Source organism: Amphibalanus amphitrite, unplaced genomic scaffold (genome assembly GCF_019059575.1).
Source record: "Amphibalanus amphitrite isolate SeventyFive unplaced genomic scaffold, NRLGWU_Aamphi_draft 000098F_arrow, whole genome shotgun sequence".
NCBI lineage: Eukaryota > Metazoa > Arthropoda > Thecostraca > Balanomorpha > Balanidae > Amphibalanus > Amphibalanus amphitrite.
In genome coordinates, this window is record NW_024881593.1 from 603,987 (window position 1) to 626,672 (window position 22,686).

General features: G+C 49.9%; 1 protein-coding gene and 1 long non-coding RNA gene across 2 annotated transcripts; both read left to right on the forward strand.

Annotated features, from left to right (window-relative positions):
• The first annotated feature begins 223 nt into the window (after window positions 1–223).
• LOC122380465 (probable cytochrome P450 CYP44) lies at window positions 224–11,412 on the forward strand. Its single transcript, XM_043363631.1, has 11 exons — window positions 224–461; window positions 1,226–1,412; window positions 2,960–3,083; window positions 3,320–3,424; window positions 6,743–6,933; window positions 7,955–8,156; window positions 8,798–8,972; window positions 9,361–9,533; window positions 9,952–10,030; window positions 10,280–10,436; window positions 10,721–11,412. Exons 1-11 carry the CDS (start codon window positions 444–446, stop codon window positions 10,879–10,881), a joined length of 1,572 nt encoding a protein of 523 aa, XP_043219566.1. The 5' UTR covers window positions 224–443; the 3' UTR covers window positions 10,882–11,412.
• Window positions 11,413–14,422: 3,010 nt separating this feature from the next.
• LOC122380466 lies at window positions 14,423–19,496 on the forward strand. Its single transcript, XR_006256338.1, has 2 exons — window positions 14,423–15,035; window positions 18,751–19,496. It is a non-coding gene; the product is annotated as an uncharacterized LOC122380466 (long non-coding RNA).
• Window positions 19,497–22,686: the final 3,190 nt, after the last annotated feature.

Consider the following 22,686-nt stretch of genomic DNA (forward strand, 5'->3'; position numbering starts at 1 on the left):
ACTGAAAACGGTATTCTCGCTCAAACAAATCAATGGGGATAGATCATACGGGACTTGCACATTCCAGGCACTGGCTCAAGGGCTACCTCGTTCTCGACATCGGCCTGCCGTGTTGTGGATCTCGTTTGGGCTGGTCAGCAGGCAGACAGCTGGTTGCCCTTTGAACGCGGTGACGTCTGCCGGGTGGCGCGCTGTCCGACCGGGGAGTATGTTTTCTGTTGTGTTTACAAAAGGCTCGCCCTCGACTGGGGTACGTCACGTCTCGGCGAGGGGCGCCGAGTCCGCAGTGTCGCCGGGTGTCGCGGTCCTCAGTGGTAACTCGCGGCGCTGTGGTGCGGGTAGCGCTCGCTGCACAGCTCACGGTGCACAGTCGGGGTGCTGAACCGTGGCCTGTGGGCAGTGAGACACGCGGCCCGGCAGTCGAAAGGAAAGGAGCGTTCGTCATGTCAGGAGGCTCAGTGGTAAGTGTTCGGGAGTGAGATATAAAGTTTTCCAGCTCCGAAAGAATGGTGGTCTTCAGAGTGATTTCGGTGTGATCGGCACCGTTGTTGTTGTTCACGATAAAGATGGATATAAAACTGTGGAAAGCTAAATCCGTAGCACGTACATACAATCGGGCCTAAAAGCTGTAGTAGGTAGTCAGACCTGAGAACATGTTCATCGTTTTTCTTATTTATTTGGTCTTTAAGCTTCGTAATAATGTAAAGCATTTGGTCATTGATGGCTCTGCTCCCATGAGTCGGTATATGCTGTGAACGTGGGTCGCAAATATCGGGTCATGCAGGCCGTGCAGTGTGTGTGCCCGGCTCGGCCGGGTGGTGACAGTGGGGCGGTCACCGACCACTGTGCGGCCGAGCCCAGGTCCGCGTCCGTGTCGGACCGGCCGAGACGGAGGACACTGCACTGGTCTGCTTACGTAGTGAGTGCAATCCCTAACCGGAACAATAACAAAGCTGCCTAGTGCTTGCGCAGATGAGCATTACTCGTCAGAATGGTGTGTCGCCATTGAAAGAAACATTGCAAGCCCTCGTGGTTCCGGCCTAAGGCTCCATCTTCACATTGGATGGACCGCCCACCGGCGATAAGCGATTTATAATTATAATGCGATCTGTCGTAGACTACTACATTACCGTATTAAATAGGCGTCTGTAACTCTATCCATGATGCTTAGAGCTCACCATAAGTTCCATCTACCAGTGATTCCTGACAAAAGTCGATTGTACAGAGCCTGCAGGTGCTGGCGCGCGGCCGGCCCCTGCTGCTAGGTCGGGGCTCTGCCTGCTGTAGGGTGATCCGCGGCTCGGCCACCGCCGCCAGCCCAGAGGAGCGTGCCGCCGCCGTGCTACCGTTCAGCGCCATCCCCGGGCCCCGCCGACTGCCCGGCATCGGCTCACTGTGGCTCTACAAGACTGGTAAGTGAGTACGCAACCTGGGAGGTGTTGAGACGAAACGTCTCATTGCCGAGTATCAAGCGTCAGCATTTTATGTAAAGCAGCATTTATCGTAAATGAACGCTGATATTGGCGCAAATGTGTTTGTTTGGTTGTTAGTTGTTACCAGTTACCACCAACATGAGACCCATACACTAGTCACAACGATCCACGCTGTTCCTAACTGCCGACACCGTGGACGGGGCGACTCGAAACTCAATGAGCGCAGCAGCTATCGTAACTATATCCCGGCCGGGCCCGGGGGGTAATCCCAACCACCGCAGCCCGGGGGGGGGGGGCGTTTTTCGCCCCCCTTGTCTAACTCCGTAAATAAGGGAGCTACGGAAACAAAAGCGATACCAAACGAAAGGTCCTTACGAGACGATTCTAAAGCACCTAAAATTTTTGACCTCAGGTCAATTTTCAAGGTCAGAGGTCAAGGTCAAAGGCAAAAACCGGCACATGTGTAGTGATCTCAAACTAAGCCTTCTAGAGGACGGCAGGCTGCATCAAACCGGCAAAATTGGGTGTCAAACGAAAGAAGAGAATCTGAGGATTCCGAAACTGTGCTCCAAATCAAAAGTCAAGGTCAAGGTCACGCTCAAAATTGACCTCAAACGTGGCACTTTTTCGCACATCTTGCGTGCTAACTTCCAAGATGTTTTGAAATGTTTTGAGGCTTATCAGTTCCCTATTTGTGGTTCATCTTACGATACAAGGCTGCTCAAAGGTCAAGGTTACAGAAGAGTATCCCTGCTAGAGGCTATTTCACTAATTCAAGTTAGTTATAATAAATAAGACAATTTTGCCATCCGGAAGCTCTAAATGAAGGCTGAGAGGAAAATAGATGCCAGATTCGTGATCAGCGGATACAAATCCATCATAAACGACCTTTCATGTGTCAAGGTCAACCAGAGGTCATTCGAGGTCACATGAGGTCAACATAAAATTTGACCTTTTCCGAACAAAATATATATCATTCGACGCGGCTTGACAAGGCGAATGCGATGGTACCACTGCCGTAGCTCTAGGACCATTTTTGTCGAAGTTATTTGCGAAAAACTAAAACCACATTTCGGGGTCGTTGACCTGACCTCTGACCTCAGGTCACCAAAACTATTTTTCCATTTTTCTCTAGGTCAAACGCTACACAACCATGCTCGTAATTTGTCTTTATCTCTAAAACTCTATTTTTAGCAGCTATTTGAAGTTTGCGTCTGTGACGCCGAAGTTTGCCGTGCAGGGGTCTAGAAAAATGGACCTTGTGACGTCATCAAGGGGGCTAGGTCCAAATTTTTTACTTCAGAAGATGTCAAATTGATGGGAGAAAAGGTACTGAAAGTTTCGCTTTCCTATCCCTAAGCGTTCGGCAGCTATCGCAAATATTCGCCAGGGGGGGCGAAAAACGCCCCCCCCCCCGGGCCCGCGAGGGATATTGTTATAGTACACAAACACCGACGTACGAGGGTCACTTCTCGAGCAGCTACGTATCAAAACATGTCGATGTGTTACTTTTCTCCTGGTTTCAGGTCGGTATGATATGGCACGTTATCACGAGGTGCTTCAGGGCATGTATCACCAGTATGGACCCGTGGTCCGAGAAGACTTCGGGCCCGACACAGTCATACATGTGTTCGACTCAGAAATGGCAAAGTGAGTCGTTATTTTCACTGGTTTCACTTTTTGAGCCGTACCTATATCGCGCCAATGAATCGTCCCGAGATTAGAAGCTTCATAAAGAACCAAATGGCAAGTAAAATAGCAAAAAAAAATCATTTTCTTTTCCAGCCGCACCATCTTAGCCTTGTGCATATAGCGTGCTCCTGTGACTTGATAACCTGTGTATTGTGTAACCGGATGACCTGATGACCTCCGTGACCTGTGGCCAGGCAGGTTCACCAAAAGGACGGTAAATATCCTCACGTGCCACCACTGCAGGAAGCCGTCAGACTCTACCGGGAGAAGAACGGCATGAGTCCCGGCCTGGGAAACTCGTGAGTAGACCTGTCGCAATGCTGCCGCCGATCTATAAGTCCAGCACACAACAATACGGGCCGAGAGAATTAAATAAAATAATTTCATTTTGTACGGAGGACTGCGTCAGCTAGTAGGGACCCGAGTTAAAGGGACACTCCCACCTTAACATTAGGGGAAGTTGGGGCAATGCCGGAGTTGGGGCAAAGCCGAAATTCGAGATATTTCGAAAACCGTAAGACATGGATGCCACCTGTCAGTGATGCTCTGAAGCTTAAGTGACTACAATTATCGCATGTTTGTTACGAGTCGTCATTCGGAATACTTCGGCTGTGAGGGCGCCAAGAGCGTTTTCAAGGTACGCGTTCCTTGTACTACATGCGCCTTTGAAGCTGCATTTCTTACTCATTATGCTACCGTTTGTCTGGCCAATTCGGTCAAGTAATCTTCAGCATGTCTTTGCATAAGTGTGTTGCCTATTTGAAATTTATACGGCACGTTGAAAAGTTATGGGCCTGCAAATGAAAGTATGGCTGGCTGGGGTAATGCCGAAAACGTGCAATTACGCACGTTAAAGCACGCTACGTGGACTTTACTGCTGTAGAATAGCAACGCGAATTTTTAGTCACACAAATAACACTTTCAACCGACACAACGGCCTGTTACCTATAAGGAATTATTTACCTGGCATTTTCTTATTATATCACACAATCATAGGCGTCGCCAGACATTTTCGGTTGGGGGGGGGGGGGCAAAATCAAGTTTTGTGTTAAATCTTGCCTTTCCCCAGCCGTTACTCACTCGTTTTATATATCATTCGACGCGCAATGGTGCGAGGAATCCGATGGTGACAAAGTTTTCCGTCTAGCTATAGCATGTATTTTTTTACAAAAAATAAATAAAAAAGATTGAAATTTCTGGACAAAAACGACTGTTAGAATTATAGTGGCTGCGATTGCCGACGCACTGCAGAGGGCCCCTGTGCAGACTCTCGTCGCTCATGATCATTACCCAGAGGAAGGTGAAAAACGCTCCATTTGAATCGGATCACCTCGCTAAAACCTCCATTCACGCATGCATGCCGAGGTTTTACGTGAAATGCATAGGGCTTATCCCAGCCGCCGATTGTAGCTAAGAATTGGGCATTCGGCGGAGACTGAGAGAGAATGTCGGAAGTGTGAATCGGAAGTACATCATTCATCCTTGCTGCAGTGAGAAGAAGTGTTTTGTTCACTCGAGTGTGAACAAAAAGTTTCTGGTTTTTCGAGTGAAGGGAAGCGCTGCAAACGCGACCAAAAATATTTAACGGAACCAAAAGTTACGCACGGCATAGCGGCAAGGGATCCCTTAGAGATAGGACTGCGACTTCCAGGCCATTTCAGGCCACCTAGGGTCAGTGTGGACTCTCAGAAGCCTGCTTAGGATCCCGGAGATCGGCGTGGGTCACCCCAAATATTTACGTGTATGTGGTGCTTTAGGGCTTTCCGAGCCTAAGGTGGGCCCGGAAAGCCCTTTAGGGCACACGGGCTTTCAGAAGCCAGTGTGGGCGGCGGGCGCTAAGAGACTAGGCCCAGGGTGAGCCTGGAGCCCTCGAATAACAGTGTGAACCGTCGGGGTCTGTGTCGAATCCTTAAGGACCCTACGTTGGTAGGGACATAAGAAACATGTGTTGCGGCCCTCAGAGGGACACGTGAGTTGTGACCCCTCAGATGCCGGGTTGGGGTTAGTAAAGTCGGTCGCCTCAAAAGTTCGGCTGAACTATCAGAGGCCAGTTGAGGTTTTCAGAAATTTTCGAAGGCATCCTCAAAGATTCGTGTGGCCCTTCAGAGGTCTACGTATGTATAATGTCCGCAAAGATCCCTGTATGGGCCCTCTAGAGAACATGGACACCAGTGGGACTCTCAGAGGCCGGTTTGGGCCCTAGAATCCTGTGTGAAAAGCAGGCTCATGAGCCCTGCGGCACTTGAACGGTACTTGTGCCTGTCGCAGACATTTGACGAGAGTTGAGAAAGGCCCCGAAGATTTCGTGTCACGCTTTGAACGAAAATTATGTGTCAGCACTCCAAAACTTATGAAAATCAGCTGCAAAATGTAATAAAGAATCAACTAGGAACATGGCATGAATCATGGCATTGACATTTCCGAGTCTGGAGTCGGAGTCTTGAAGATTTTGGCGACTGCGACTCTGACTTTGGTTTGAACTGCACGCTCCAACAGAGTCTGACCTCACAGGCATTCTCAGAAAGGTACCCCCATTTTGCCCCGACTCCAAAATCTCATCGGATCTGTATCGATCTCAGGGGGTGCCCGGTCCGAGGTTGGGGGGCAAGCTGCCCCGCTTGCCCCCCCGTGGCGACGCTAATGCACACAATTATAACTTCCAGTGTGCACCAAGCGTCCTCAAGCTCTTAAAACGCGTGTGATCTTTGATAAATTCTGGATAAAGTTTGAGATAAAGTGGCAAAACATCAATGTCGGCATTCCCCGTAGATCATTTTTCCCATTTTCGGCTTTCCCCGCAGTCCGGGGCAACGCCGAAAAAGTCACTTCTTTGATATTTTTAGTTTGTGCGCTTAACGGTATGCGAATTCATCAAATGCGCCTGGTATGTTTGAAAGGCAAAAGACTGGCCTCTCGAATGACGCCAACAAGAATAGCTTATGTTGTCTACCTTGCGTGCTACGGGCGTCAGAAAAAAAGTATTCGGCGTTCCCCCAACTTCCCCTAGTTTTGAGTTGAGATAGCCAAATTGGTGGCCATGGCCTGCAAATACCGGTTTGGGCACTCACAACATCGACAAATGCTTTAATTCGGAGATATGGAATTTCAAACTTGCAGTTTTCGGATTCTAAGGGGCTAGTGCATTGGTATGCCCCCTTAGAATTTGTGACGTCAGCGGAGATCTAACGATTTTTAAATCTTTTACTAAAACGTTTGGTAGCACGCGGTGGTATATGCTGCTTTGCGCGCAACAAATGCCGCACTTTCAAATAAAGTCGCTAGGAACAGCGGAGATCCCAAAAAGTAAACAAAAGTAAAAGTCTAATATCTTGAAAACCGGTGAATATTTTTCGATGAAATTTGGTAGATATTCGTTTTCGCTCTTTCTGAACCGAGCGACATCACTTTCGTGCCAATTCATTAACTTTTTTGAAGGTGGGAGGGTCCCTTTAATTTAACTTACATTGGTGATCTTCATTTCCTCAAAGTGGAAGCAATTATGTTGCCTTGACTCTACGCTCTGAGCTCTTCATTTATAACAGTGTGATAAAACTGTCGCTCTGTTTTTGCGACATAGATATCCCCGTCCGATGACTAACCTCCCCCGGGTCTCCCAGGAACGGCGAGCGCTGGTACCGGCTGCGCAGCGCTGTCCAGCAGCTCATGATGCGCCCCAGGGAGGTCAGCTGCTTCCTGCCGCTGGCCGACACGGCTGCCCGCGCGCTGGCCCACAGAGTCGACAGTGACGTCACGGCAGACGGCCAGCTGACCAACCTCACCCAGCTGGTCTTCAAGTGGGCGCTCGAGTGTGAGTGACCGGTGGGAGGTTATCAAGTGCATTGAGATGATGCCTTGTTGAGCTGTGTTGCCGTGATGATACGATATATGGCACCAGCACATTACAGGAGTTCAGTTTATGTAGGTGGAGACAGTGGATGTAGGTAGACCACAAAGCGTGAGACGACGCTTATATCGGAAGCTTGTAGTAACCATTGACCAATGACAATCCGTCACCAAAAACTTAAAATTCGTATAAATCACCAGCGCGGTAGGTACAGGCCAGGTTGCATGAGCTGCTGGGAGGCGATATACCAGTTACCACTGAACTCTACACAGGGTGCAATGCGGCACAACATCTATCAGGCGCTTAACAGGCGGAGTCATCTGTTGAGTGAAACTGGAACTGTAAGGTGCAATGCGGCACAGCATGCGTCAGGCGTTTGATGGGGAACCCATCTGTTGGCTGACATTCGTGACTCGAGACAGCCATCTGTTGGCTGAACCTAGAACTATAAAATGCCTTGCGGCACAGCATACGCCAGGCGTCCAATGGGAAAGCCATCTGTTGGGTGAAACTGGAACTACAAGGTGTCATGCGGCACAGCATCTGTCAGGCGTTCGATGGGACAGCCATCTGTTGGCTGAAACTAGAACTAGTGTCGTGCGGCACAGCATGCATCAGGCGTCCAATGGGAAAGCCATCTGTTGGATGAAACTGGAACTACAAGGTGCCATGCGGCACAGCATCTGTCAGGCGCTCGACGGGACAGCCATCTGTTGGCTGAAACTAGAACTACAACGTCTTGCGGCACAGCATGCATCAGGCGTCCAATGGGAACGCCATCTACCGTGACAAAGTGTCATGCGGCACAGCATCTGTTCGACGAACAACCGCCAGTTGATTGCGCCCATGCGCTTCTGTCCATACCCCGATACTTCGCCCTGACGGTCGTCCACCCCGATCTCTACGCCTGATATACCTACCCTGACGATCGCCCACTCTGATCCGTTTATCCTGCCTGACATTAGCCGCCACTGTGTTCCGCCAGCGGCCAGTATGGTATGTGCCGAGCGGCCTCTGGGCGCTCTGGCTGGCGGGGACGCCGAGCGACGAGCCGAAGAGCTGATCGCCGCCAACCGGAGGGTGATGCGCGCCTCGGCACAGCTCAAGTTCTCCTCGCTCCCCCTGTACAAATACATCAGCACTCCGAGCTGGAGACGGCTGGTGGCTGCGGAGAACTGCCTGACCAGGTAAACAGTCAGCCAGCGAGAGCTGAGTTCTTTTGTCAATGCTGTCCAGAGGTGTAATCAACAGACAGCTGCACTGCACAATCAAGCACATGTAACTAGGGTTGGTCATAGGAAGCACGGTCAAATCAGAGACGCAATAAACTGTAAACGAGCGAACTGTTAGACCTAAGGTGGAATTCCAACATTCTGTCAGTCCCGGACTGGTCCTATTCACGTAAAGACGGGCACGGTCAGTTCAGCGCCATCTGGACAGGGCTAGATGTCACTGGTGAGTGGTGAAGGTTGCCGCTTCGATGGCTGAGTTGAGAGTAACTGTTTAATTAGCTGTCCAACATTTCCCAATTACGTTTGGGAGCTAAACATCAGCAAAAGCGAAGAGATGACATACGAAGCAATGCATGCATGCCAAAGTGTTCCTACCAAACAACTTAGGTGAAGCCGCTGATGCACACAACAGTCAATCGTTCCCGGTTCCCGTTTTTACACTAAGTTCTCAAAATTTCTGCTGTTTTCGAAAGCCAAACGACACATTGTCAGAACGTTTGGCGCTGTCCTCATGGGCATTCTAGATTTGTTATCATCACTGCATGCTTTGCTTCTTTAAATTGACGGGGTTGGTGACTTTTTTTTTGTATTTACAGTTTTACTTTGAATCTGTTCAACGACACCATCAAGGAAGTGGAGAGTCTCGTCAGTCGTGGGCGGCTGGAAGAAGGCCAGTACAGATTCCTCAGTTTCATGCTGGCTTTGCCGAATGTTTCAGAGGATGACACGCTTATCATTGCGTTCTCAATGTTCAACGACGGCCTGTCCACGGTACGTGATAAACGTTTATATTTAGTTCCTGTCATGGGCTACACGAACGAGTGGTTAGTGACTCTAAATTGGCTGGCTGAATATTCAGTATTTTATGACCGACTCATCAGATTTGATGCCAGATTAGTCTGAAGAATGGTGATGAATCGTACGTATAAAATGTATGGCGTTATCGGTCGCAGTTTGAAACAATGACAGACAATTTATAGTAGCACAACTTATTTCAATACATGTCTCGTAAATTGAATGTCTGAATAGCGAGCATGGAAGGATGCCATGAGATGTATGGTGTGTGCTGACTGCTGACAGACGGTGCCAGCGCTGCTGATGGCTCTGTGGTGTCTGTGTCTGGTATCTGCTGATGATTACATGTGTTGTGCTCTGACAGACGGTGCCGGCGCTGCTGATGGCTCTGTGGTGTCTGGCCAACACTCCGGAGGCCCAACAGACCCTCTACCGCGAGATCAGTTCGGCACTCCCCGAGGGCAGCCAGCAGCCGGTCACCGCCGAGGTCGTCAACAACATTCCATTCATGAAAGCCGTTCTCAAGGAGACGCTAAGGTGGGTGCTTCAAAGTGGTCGTGAAAGCCTACACGCTGTTTGTTTTTGGCTGAGTGAGTGCGGCTATTAAAACGCGCGGAAACATGCAGAAGTTTAACGTCTGCGCTCTTCAAGCATAATTGGAGGCTGTTAACTTCCTGTGCCAAGAAAAAAGCAGGTATGACAGGAACTGTGCTCTGAGTGGTTCTGATGTAAAAAAGAGGGAGTCTGAATGCATTGCAAGCGACGCCAGTCAAATCATAGCTTGATATGACATTTGATGCAAGTTGCGCACAAAATACACGTATAAGCCTATTCTTTAATCAGAGCATGATAACATTGCACTTCAAAACATCTAATGTCCTGATAATTGTCCACAGCTTTCACGAATAAAGTCCCCAACGCCATTGAATGCATAGGAAATGCATCTCCGTTCCAGACTGTACCCGATTGGCACCGAAGTATCACGGATAACGGACAAGGACATGGAGCTTGGCGGGTACCATATACCGGCCGGGGTAGGTGGCAATACTTACCAGCCCGTATCTGTGTTTTCTGCTAGCTCAGGATTGTTTGTCGTTCAGCGACATTGGTTCTACCGACTGGGCTATTTATTTGAAATTATTATTACTATGAGATTTTTAATAATTAATATCTTCACGAAGCTGGGTGTCAGTTTATAACAAGCCATGAGCACTGAGCAATGAGCAATGGGCGTGACTCCGTAAGGCACTGACCACTAGCTGAATGCCGATTCCGCCCGGCAGACACACGTGGACCTGAACCAGTGGGTGCAGCTGCGGTCGGAGGACAGTTTTCCCGAGCCGGCTACCTTCCGACCGGAGCGGTGGCTAAGACAGAACCGGCAGCAGATCGACCCGTACCTGCACATCCCGTTCGGACACGGAACCAGGATGTGCGCCGGTGAGTCACCGTAGCGTGGCGGAAGGGCTGTCGCGGGTTACGTGATTTCGTCACCCTACCTTAGTTTATTTCACACAAATAAACATTGGTAGGGTTTGATTATGTTTGTAGCAAAGAAAGGAATCAACCAACATGAGAGGAATGTGAAAGTGGAACGATTTCAATTTCTCTCCAAGCCCGGCGGATGTTTCTAACAAAGCTTGGGATCAAAGCTTCGTCGACTTCCTTTTTGACCCTTCTCAGTTTGTTGCAAAAGTTCAACGACCTTCCTTGTTATCCCTCAGGCCGTCGGTTCGCGGAGCAGGACTTTTGTCTGGCGCTGGTGCGGCTGCTGCAGCGGTTCGAGCTGCTGCCGGCTGACGGACACCGGCAGCCGCCGAGGCAGCTCTACGAGACGCTGCTGATGCCCGACCCGCCCGTCCAGATCCGCTTCGTCCGCCGCTGAGGTCGTCCAACACACTGCTTCGTCAGACGACGCTGAGGTGATCAGGAGCCGCTTCGTCGGAAGTCTCTGAGTGAGTTAGGCGGGATCTGCATCGTCAAAGCCGCTTGATGAACGGGATTCGCTTTATCAGAACCGCTCAAGACGGTGCACTCCACTCCAGACGCTGATGTTCGTTCGAGACTGTTTGATCGGGAAGTCCTGAAGCCCACTTCAGGCTGCTTCACCAAATACTGGGGAATCTCATCAGTGCGGCACAGACTAGTGCGTGCTGCTCAAGTCGCCTGGCTTCGATTACAGTACTCCAAGTATCGTTGAGGCTCTTACGAGTGTCTCGCCAAATGGGTTGAGGACGAAGCTTGTTGGAAGCTTCACGGGTAGACGCCGCTAAAGACTCGGTATATTACGATTTCGGTGCATTGTGTACGGTTCAAGTGTCATTTGTGTAAAGGATGATTCACCAAGCGTTATTGGAGCATGGACATAAAAATATAAATGTAAAGACCGGACCGCAAGGATTTAATCAACAACAAATGCCTATTCCAGATAAGTTGCCATTTTCATTGGCGAATATCACTAGCGCAGGTGGCATCGCCCCAACTTGATTAGACGAAACGTTCAGCACTTTTGTGCATGGGGATTTAACTGATTCATCTGAAATTCGTCCCACTTAAAGATGAAAATAAAGACTGAATCCCTGCCGAAAAGACAGCCTTGAGCCAAATATTCAACATTGCTGTTGTTTATTAGTCGTGAACTATGCACCATCATTTCATTTTTTGATATAAATAATTAACATTTCATATATGATTGAATCATCGCAGACATAAGGTGGAGGTACGGTATTCTTTGGCGCGGCGCCCACTTTTGGTCCGGGCCTTTGATCATCAGGAGCAGCGGGGATCTTGGCGCAGGGACGGCTCCGACCCGAAATGACCGGCCTGACGTCTGTTCCATAGTTCTGCGCCCGTCCCCGCCGGCTGCAGGGGCCGGTCCGCGCCGCGCCGGCCCCGGTCACGTGTGGTGACGGTTCGGGGTGTCGCCGCCGGCCTGGAACCGCTCGCCCGGCGGCGGGTCGGCCGCTGACCTGACGGCCGTCTATTCTGGTCAGTCGCCCAGACCCGGACGGCGGCCGTCCAATGCGCTGTCAGGGGCCGTTCCAGCGGCGTGGCCGGCCAGCACCGCCCCTAACTCAGGCTCGGCCCGGCGCGCTGTGATGGTTGGCCGACGCGGCTAATCGCGGCCGCCATTCGGCCGCCGACGACCTGTCATCGGCCGCCGCCCCGGGCGCTGCCGACCCCGCCCAGCGACACACAGTCAGACGGAATCACGTAAGGCGCGGAGCGACGCCAGCTCACGGGACCGCCGCAGCGGACGGTCATTGGCGTCAGCATCCGGCCAGTGCCGTGAACTATCCGCTCAGTAACGGGGAAACCCGCGACAGGCTGCTTGGCAGTGCTGGCGGTGATGCAATGCTTCTTGTAGGTGCTTACAGTACCGGGGAAGGGCTCGTCTTTGAACCATGGACAGAGACGACATCATGAGCTGCTATTGTTCCTATTGTTCCGGTCACATAAAGCAGTGGGCCATTTGTTAGGTCGAAGGATTCTGTTTACTGCGCAATGATTCACAATTTATTTCTAACCGGTTTGGTATACTCAGCTTTGTGAAGAGTGCCAATATCTGCAAACATGACTTCTCCCCGAGCATGTTTTACCCTGAGCAGCTTTTGTACCTCTCGGGTAAATTTGGTGTTAATTTGATTGCGATCGCCTCATAACCCGAGGAAATTTTTATCTGGTCACTGCTCACAATTTTTTTTATTTTATCTAGCCCGTGTTTGACAAAAAGAAGGATTATTAGTTGTAGAATAACATATAAGAAAAGAAAACGGGTTGAGCAGTGCATTAAGTACCTATGAGTAAAACAGACACAGGACAGTTCTGAAAATTCCTGATATCAAGTTTCCGCGAATGTTGGGTTATACCTACTTGCCCAATTTTCGAAATTTCAGTAAGCGATTAACGATCCACTGAGCTCATCTCTTCCCCGAGCCACACCTTCCATTTTCTGCACTCTTAGATAGTACAAACAGGATTTATAACAAACTTGGTCTTAAGCGGAGAGCCTCTCTCAAGTTCATAGCTGTACTGAGTCATGCATGAGTGTATGTATAACCCGCACCGTGGTGATGGCCTGTGTTTTCCGTGTCGTGCTGGGGGGCGTTTTTACGTCCCCCCGCAAGACCGTCAAAAATAATGACGAAAACACTTCAGTCATTTTTTAGGTCAGCTCAAAGGTCAGGTCACCAGAGGTCACCAAAGATCAAATTTAATTCATTTAAACAATTTTGGGAACTGCCAACGGCTAACTCGGGAACCAATAAGAGCTACAGCGCCGCGGAAAAGCGCATTTGATAGCTCTTTCGGACCTTTCTGGATATTGTTCTCAGATTTGATCTCAGATCAACGGTTTAGCCTCCAGAGGGCAACAACTCTAAAAATAGCCGTTTTCACGAAAAAAATGTTTTTTTCGGTAATAACTTTTGATACACAAGATCCACGACATAATATAAAATATTTGCCAGCATCGTGTTCCTCTCGTCGAGACGCGTCGAATTAACTATACGTTGACCTTGAAAGGTCATTTTGAAAACTTGACCTCAGGTCAAGGTCATGACCTGACCGGAAAGGGCCATGTTGCATATCAGTTGATCCGTATCGTCGAGCTGAACACATCTGACGTGTTTTCACCGCTCTAGCACGTCGCTATCAAAAGTTATAACAAAAAAAACTGCTGGCGACCGTTGATGACGTGAGATGACCTCAGGGGCACACAGAGGGGTCACAGGTGCATTTTCCGATTCACTGTGTCATGTTTACGTATGAACAGATGATTGAGAGGGTTTTGAACGACATTCGTCCAAAAGAGGCGCATTTCAATTTTCTCCCATTGACTTATAATGGAGAGGTCGCAAAATTGACCTGAACTTAGGTCACAGATGTAAAAATCCGAAATAAACCATTTATACACACTATTACTCTTATCAATCGCTGAAAGTTTCAAAGTGATCGTTCATTCGGTGTAGCCATAGCGAGCCTTTAAACTTTTTCTGAGGTAAGGTCACTTGACATGATGTGACCTGACCTTGAACGACCCGGGTCTCAAATTTTCACAACATGTGCGGAAAAGTTGTATGATCAGGTATACAAAAAACGGGGCGCTGCGCGACGTCCTTTTTTGAAATATTCGCAAAAACCTGAGGGGGGGGGCTAAAACGCCCCCAGTACGGCGCGGCCGCGCCGTACTAACCCGCGCGCCGCGCGCGGGTTAAAAATCTATACAATGAAAATCAGTTGCCAGGCAGGTGCGATAAGCGAATAAGGATCAACTAAAATTATTCCAAGTCTTTTTTAACAATTATAATTACTTCATGGTGTCTTGTATCATGGAAAAGTGTCTCCGCCGTCTACCTACATGCGCTTGAAATGCGAAAGGCATGCACATTTTCTCACATCGCTGTCGAGGCATTCCCATCAAACGGACAAACTATTCCATCTCTCCGAGATACGGCGTGTTTAGCAGGCACTAGACGAGCCGCACATACATCCGTCAGTGACCCCCGGCTCACACACCATCGTCCGCCGGCCTCGGTCAGCGTGTCGGGTCGTCTGGTGGCTGCACAAACATACCCGGGCAGAGCTGTCTCCGAACGCTCGAATTAGCCGCCTCTGCGGACGCGAACAGTTGCGCGCGTGCCAAATGTAAGACAACACCCCGGCCCTGCCGGCGGCCGGTGAAGTGATCGAGCCCGATGCCAAACCGTCGCTGGAGCCACTACACTGGAGCCGCCGCCGCCGCCGCCGCCGCCGTCGTCGGGCGGCGAGTCTGCGCAGTAGCCGGCCGGCGGCGAGTCTGCGTCCAGTCGCGCGGTCGCACAGCCGTCCCCGAGCGCCGCTCCGCGACACGCCCGCTGCCGCCACCGCCGCACCATGGCCGACAAAAAGGACGAGATCCGCGCCAACATCGAGGGCAAGGACCTGCTGGGCACCTACGGCATCTTGGTGGCGTTCCTGCTCTTCATCTACGTGCTCTACAACGTCATCTACTGATGATGCCATCCAGGCTGGCGCGCGAAGACGCGTCGATGGACACAGGTGAGTACTGGCCACTGATGTACCGATGCTGTTCCCAGTGAAGTGCCGCCTTTTCGCCTGCCGAGACAGTCTTTTCGTGTATCGTCTTGGTTCGACAGGTGATAAGGAGAGAAAATTCTACCGCATGAATGCTACTGACGGGCACTACACATTACATAGTACTGGATCGTCTGTTTTGATCGTCTGCTCCGGTGACGACTCGGGCCCTGGACCTAAGCAAAGTCGGTTCTCTAGTTCTCTAGTCGCATTTAATTCCGAGGGCGACTTATTTAAATAAGCGAACCAGCTTTAATTTTTCGACGAAATGCATAGTTGATTGACTGGATGCGGTGTTAATTTCGGCAAGTAATGTACCTGTTCAAACCGAAGGTCTCCTGCCAGCTGTAGTTGCGCCCTCACACAGTTAGGCTAGGCCGAGGAAAAGTAACTCAAACAGCGTATGCCGTCTGACCACCTGTTGCACTTGAGTCGGCTGGGGCCGTGGTCTGAGTTGAAGTCTCCGGGCTCTGTCAACTCCCAGAGCTGACCGGAGCAATCACGCGCTGCGTGAAACTATGCGCACAAGAGTCCCAGACGTACGTATTCAAGTGTTTCCAAAAGGCGAAGGAGAAACTGCACCATTCCGTCGGGAGGCAATGCACCGAATTGTTGTTTTTTCGGAAGCGATAAAAGAATGTTTCCAGCACAATGCAGTTTTGTGTCCAACCTTAGCTTATGTCATGTATCTCGTGCGCTGTCACGTTTCCGCAATGTTAGGTCACAAAAAAGGTCAGGTCGGTCGCCCTGGGTCGACCCAAATGATATGCCGATTTTTTAAATCTGTTCCATTAGTTACATGAGTTGTTCAGCTTAATGATATTAAATGTAAGCACAATGCACATCCTAGCAAGACGGGTCTGATAGTCGAAAAGAGCGCTTAAATGACAACTCTTTATGACAAGTGAGGTAAGGTTCCAAGGTCAATGCTTCAGGGTCAACTCGAGGTTACTAAATTTTGCTTGAGGTCACCTCATCATCTGAGGACAGTTTGCAAATCATTTGAGATGTTTTGGTTGTTTTTAGGCTTCTCAAGCTTTTCATACGTTGCAGTTGACTTCCCAACAACATGACCTAGACGATCACTAGAAATGTTATTTAGATTATGACAGCATCAAATGATTTATTGGCCTCTAAGGAAATTGATAGAATAGACGCTGAGTCCCAATAATCTGATACTGTAGTTTTCTTCTCCATTATGAAGCGAAGTGAGTTCGGTTTTACACCAGATTTGGCAGGGGATAATAGTTCATGAAGTACGAAAAGCCTTCAACAAATCGCCTTTTGCCAGCAATCGCAAATTGCCCAGTGGGCATTTAGCAGATAGTTACTAGACATAGACTTGTTATCACTGATTATCATGAAACGATAGGTAATCACTTCATGAAACTCAGCAGCTAAGTGGGGCTACATACCCATGAACTTTCCATTTTTAGCACTTACAGGATTTGAAGTTAAAAGCTGGCATGGGGCAGAAGTCTGATCGGCGACGTGAAGCATAATGTAGGCGTTTGTGTTTGAGGATGGCGGGGGTTCATCTAAGGCACAAATAGGAAACTTTGAAGCTGTAACTGTGAGACATTATTTTAGCATTCTAAGCCGTTTATAGGTATTTGATTTGAATTAGGTCGAGAACCGCGGTACCTAACTAAATCACTTAGCTCGATTTCTATTTGCATCATTCGTCAATCAAAAGGCTAAGCGTATCCAATGCAACTATTTGTCTTATGACACTGCGAAGTTGAGGCTGATGTATCGCTAGCTACGACGGATAACGGAGCTGCTCCTGTACCGACCGTGCCAATACGAACATTGCCCGTGCCATGCGGGTTGCCTACCTGCCAGGCAGCTGTGCCAAGGATGGCAGACACAAGCCGCCAATGATATCATACGAATCAATCAATCTGCAGCCAACTACTTATCCCACATCACACATTCTTGAACCTTGGGCTTTGTCGTTAATTTGTGATCTCACATAATATAATTTAATTTGAAGCCAACCCGTAGGGGCGACACCTTTAGAAATTGGCATAAGTTCTTCCTCACGTCTCACAATCGGTCGTCGCCTTCTGCCTCGCCACACCCCTTTGGCATTTCGGTTGGCTCACAGCAACTAAATCGTGTTGTGGTTCCAGAAACCACAACACGTTCTTCTCCGTTTTCCCATTGTTGGAACCACACCAAGGACAATACTTTGTCCCATCCAACGAGAAAACAACTCAGGCCTGGACTTCCGGGGCTAATATATAAGCCTATAATATTCACCCAGGATAATAAATCACCAGGCCCTCCGTCCCTCAAGTCAGAATGACGCGCTTCAAAGACAAACGTCATTGCACTCGGAATGGGCCCGTTGGCCTCGATTCAAAGTATTTCATAAATTGCGTAGCACCTCAGATCTCTGTTGACCATCTGTCAGAGTGGCCGGCGCATCCGCGGCGCTCTGGCACGACTCGGCATCAGACGGAAAGCAATTAATACGGGCGGGGACGGCGGCGGCCGAGGTGTCACCGCTCCACCCGAAATACCGCCGCCCAATGCGCCTGGCGCGGCCGACGGCCCACCTGCGGCCAATGTTTCACTCAGCCGCCGCCGGTGACGACGGCTGTCATCTGATGCAACTTCCCCTGCCTTCGTCCGCCGCGCTGCCGCCTGCGCCGTGTCACTTCCCCGTGCCGTGACGCCGCTGTCAAAAATGCTTAATTGGCACGGAAATGCGTTAATTAATGTTTAGATTAACGCCCGCTCGCAGCCACATCAGCCGAGCTAAAAACAGCTACTTGAATTGGGATAAATAGCACATTTACGCAGGGTTTCGGACCACCGTATTATTGAAAAAAACACCATTTTCTACTGAAAAACATAAAAAAATCTATTGCACAAAGCAATAATTGTTCTCCAAAATTCATAACAAGCTCGTGTTTTATCGTACATTGCCGAACCCTCGAATAGCCATCTGTCACACTCTGTTGACTCGCCCACAAAGTTCATAGGGTGCACGTCACGGGGCGGGCCACACAGACGTCGGAATCAATCACGGTTCAGTTTATCCGGGCCCATCCACACATCACCACGACATCGCCAGGTGCCCCACTAAATCACCGGGCAATGATAACGGACAGGGTTACGCGATTGATTGTCCCATGCCGCCCACGAATGGTGGATGACGCGACACACATAAATCAGCCGCGATCTCGTGAGTGGATGAGGTGAAGTGGAACCAGAGCCAAAGAAAACTGTCGATTGCCTCACAAATCACCCATGGTTGCCGAATGGCAGGGAACTTTGCAACTGGGAACCCAATCAACAGTTTGCTAAAACATGGACCTTCGCCTCGGGTCAAGGACATCTAATGAAGACATAACGACGCGGAATTAATTCAAACGATTATGAATGTCCAAGAAAAGAGATGCGGGATATAGGTCAATTGTTTTTGACGACTAGGGCCCATACCAAATGTATTCAAATCAGTTAAGGCTTGGGAACTGGTGACTCATCCATGATGCCAAATATTCTAGCGATATCACCCGTCATGAGCCATGAAAGATTTAAGAAAGGGAAGAAAGGTAGGAGGGAGAAAGCAGGAGGGAAATTCGGGATTCACGGAAAAAGACTGATGGATTCCGCAGTTTACTAAGGCTCCGTTTTCTGATTGCACCGGTCCCGGCGTGTGTTTCAGGTGGTGCGGCCGGCCGACCGCGCCCCCGTCCGGCCCGGTGACCGACACCTGACGGCCGGCCGCCGCCGGAGCCCGCCGCCCGTGTACACCCGGAGGACGCCCGCCGGCGCCCAGTGGCGCCCCGCGGCGCCCGCCGCCGGCCGGGGGCGCCGCACGCCGCGCACCCGCTCCTCCCCGCCGCCGCCGACCAGAGGCGGGGTGCACCACCCGGCCCCTCCCCTCCCCCCACCCCCACCCCTCCATCAATGCACACGTGCGGGCGGCGCCAGTCGCCGGACTGGTGCGTATGCCGGGGCCCGGGCGCTGGGCGCGCACGCGGACCGCCGCCGCGCGCCCCTCCAGCGGTATGTCCCGGAGCTGGGCCGGAGTATGGCTGAGTGGTAATGTTTTATATGTACTGCAGACGTAGTGTCTGCAGAGTGAGTAGGCCAGCTTTACACGTATTTGTGTAGAAAGCATGTTGTTTGGGAACTATGTATCTTGTTCGCGTTTTTGTACGTGTTTGTATACCTAATCCTACACATCATAATCAGTATGATGAATACTGCTTCAAATTACTCAGTTAGATCCCTTCAAAGTACAGAAGTTAAATGTACTATGTTTTTGAAACATATACTTCCATATATTTTTGCTCCAAAAATACAATATATGTGGATCCCATGTCAGGTGATCGATGGTTGTTAAGAATATTGCATCTTGACATCAACTATATTCCTAGTTGTTGAAAAATAAATGCGTAGAATGTTGGCGCTTTTGACAACCTGCAGAATGTGTTCAACTATAAAACCAGAATACGAAAACACTACACATGGCAGACATCGCGACAGCGCCAAAATATCCATCGAAGTAGTCTTGGCAGGAGGAATAGGCACTTGGCATCAGATAGAAGTCCACCCTTTTAGCTCATCAGCCGGAAGAGCTCTCTCATCTAGGTATGCATCTACAGCCACATTTCTGCTCAGCATTTGTCAGCTAAGAAATAATAGGCATTATTCAAGATCATTCTGGAGAGACCCGATACGGGCACCCTAGCGGCGGATTCTTCCCTGAGCAGCCCAGGTTTGTTTACGGAGACTCGGCAAATACCTATCGGATGAACGGGTCCCTGTTGACTTTGGCTGCGATCAGCGGCCCGTTAGTCGGCTGTCGTCCTGTCAGGGCTGTGCCAGGTGCAGGGGCGCCCATCAGAGATTAGAGCGACGGTGCCGTCGGCGCTGGATCGGGCCCCGCTGCTGCACGGTTTGTCACCGCGGCGCGGCCGACGGACCCCGGGAGAGTGATGGCCTGTTCGGCACCGCTCCAGGGACGTACTCCCGAGTGGCGGCCACAATTAGGGTCAGATCGGCGGCGCCGGGCGTGCCATGGCATGTGCCAGGCGATCCAGGACGTTGCCATGTCGACTGGTGCATGACGTGGGCTTGCCGCGAATTTGTCGACCGGCTGGTGGGGTTCTATCTATCAGCAGTAATCAGATTCGCTTGTTACCTGACATAGTTACTACACCAGTTGCGCATTCCAACACCTGCCCTGCGTCAACAACACTTCGCCAGGAGAACACCAGTCCACTTGTCCCCGCGGAATCTCAGCCCTACCTCGGAAACCTTGACCCCGACCGACCCTTGGAGAACTTGAGGTACCCGGCACGGCAGGCGCGGTGCCAACGACGAACAGGTGCAGGGATTGCAGAGAAGACCAAGCATGGCAACTTTACCCCTACTGCCGCCAATAAACCTCGCTGATCACAGATCTAACGATCATTGCAAGTCAACATCCGGTCTTCGCTGTCATAACACCGCATCATATCACCACCAACAAACGACATCCTCGCCATCGCGGCGTTGTCGTTTTGGCCGCGCCCTCAGCTGCGCCAGGGGCCGGGGCCGGAGACCGGGGGCCAGGGGCAGGGCCCGGTCACCTTTGACGCAGTCTCGCTGCGCCGGGGGCCGGCCGGGGCTGCGACGTGGGGCGCAGCTATTCTGGACCGGCCTTGGTTCTCCAGACGAGGCGGTGGAATTCGCCAGCCGTCGGCTGCTGGAGCCCGGCGGATGTGGCGAGGGGAGCGGGGAGGGCGAACCTGTTCGCTTTCTGTTCTGCCGCTCTGCAGTTCTGAGCATGACGCCCTGCCATTCTGGCGCTGGAATTATAACGGGCGACCCAAATTGCGGCTAATTTGCTTGACAACCCGAGCTTGACAGTGAGCGATGGGCACATTCAGATGACTTAAGCTTTAGTTCGATTGCTTTAGCTGGTTTTCTTTGGCTAGATAACGAGACAAACGAAACGAAAGTATGCATGCAAGCATTTTCGAAAGCTGATAAGCACAAAGGCACAGAACAAAAATAAAGGGACAAAAAAGTTAGTTGTTGGGTCTTCAACTCATTTGCTATCTCAATACCAGTTTTTCTATGGCATATGTGTCCCTTTAGTAGATAACAGTTTATTGCACGGTTTAGCCAGCTTCAACGAGTAAAGTATTTCGCTATTTTCGCCAATATCGAGGATGACTGACGGAAGAGTGGATGATATGCTACTATGCCAAATACCAATAAGGCATGGAGCAAAATTCCCCATTTCTCCATGCCGTTTCTGTGTGACCTTCACCCCCTCCAGCACTTTCTTTGAGCGGGCCGGTGACTTGGGAAGCGCAGTTAAGTGGGCCGCCGCTGCCAAAGGATCTGATGACAGATCAAACGGCGAGTTCACCTGTAGCTGTCGTCTGGCACTCATTGAGACTGGAAACAGCACCTGCCGTCGTCGTCGAGCTCCCAAAATAAATATACGGATAGGTGGTGAATGGTGAGGGCCGGAGTGTTTGCTGAATGTTGATGGGCCCTGGCCGGCACGATTGTTAGGCGATTCGAATTACGAGGCCTCAAAAGAGGGACTCTCTGCAGTGCACTATTAATGTGATAGGCATTGTCAGTCAATGCAATGGTTTGACATACCATTTCTATGAGCTATTCGGCGCTTCCAAATCTAAAAAAGGTCAACAAACAATCATAAAAATATCCACAAACTTATATAATCTGGCCACACAACTCGAGGCACTTCGATGGTGCTGCAACGAAAAATGGATTAGCAATAGCGAGTCAGATTCTGCCGCATCCTGACGAATGGCGATGACCTCTATTGATTTCCTGTCTGGGTCTGCCTGCGAAGAAGGGGATGATAGTACAGAGCCACCAATATATCCCGCATCCATAAGCCAAATTTTCAAATAATGAGGTTAATATGTGGAGTAAATCTCGCAAATGTACCAATAAGGGGGCATTTTTTTACGTTCTGTTCACCTTGAAGGTATAGGTACCAATGGAAGGTATAGGTACCCAGAAACCATTAGAAGTATGTCCATTGTCTATTCATTTCATGAAAAAGTAAGCTGAGAGAAGATAAATCACCACACATACAGAATACAGATGTTTGGGTACAGAAATCTACTTGAGCTCAACAATATAAATGACAGGGAAGATTCACCAAGCAGAAGTATCTGAGAATGCAAAGCATGATTTTGCAACACACACCTGAGCCTGCGAGCATATTGCGGCGTTGCAGCGAATGGTCAACATATTTTCGTCTCCAAACGCTAAGTTTGCGCCCAATTTGCCCCAAGTAAGCCAACTTCCACCTGCAATGAGTGCTGTTTGCGCGGTAATCGCCAGTTCCGCCAACAGCTCTTCATGCTTTATTTCTAATAAGGAACCTGACCTAGTGATAATGTATTATTTATAACGGCTGGGGCAAATTTTGCAGTCTCAATAGAATTGCATACAATGCTACCAAAGCAAAGGTTATATCCAGCTTGCCCAACAGTAAAAACATTCTATGATAAACACAACATTTTCTTAGCCATGACTGCTTTTGAGACTAATTGACTTTTAATTACCTACGAAAACATTTGACACAACATAGGTACTAGAAACTGCCTACAACAAGAAC

Bases quoted from the DNA above. Each gene is read 5' to 3' on its own strand.
- LOC122380465 (XM_043363631.1), top strand. The intron at 3,084-3,319 runs GTGAGTCGTTAT...ACCTGTGGCCAG, and splicing joins TTCGACTCAGAAATGGCAAA to GCAGGTTCACCAAAAGGACG. The intron at 10,437-10,720 runs GTGAGTCACCGT...GTTATCCCTCAG, and splicing joins CGGAACCAGGATGTGCGCCG to GCCGTCGGTTCGCGGAGCAG.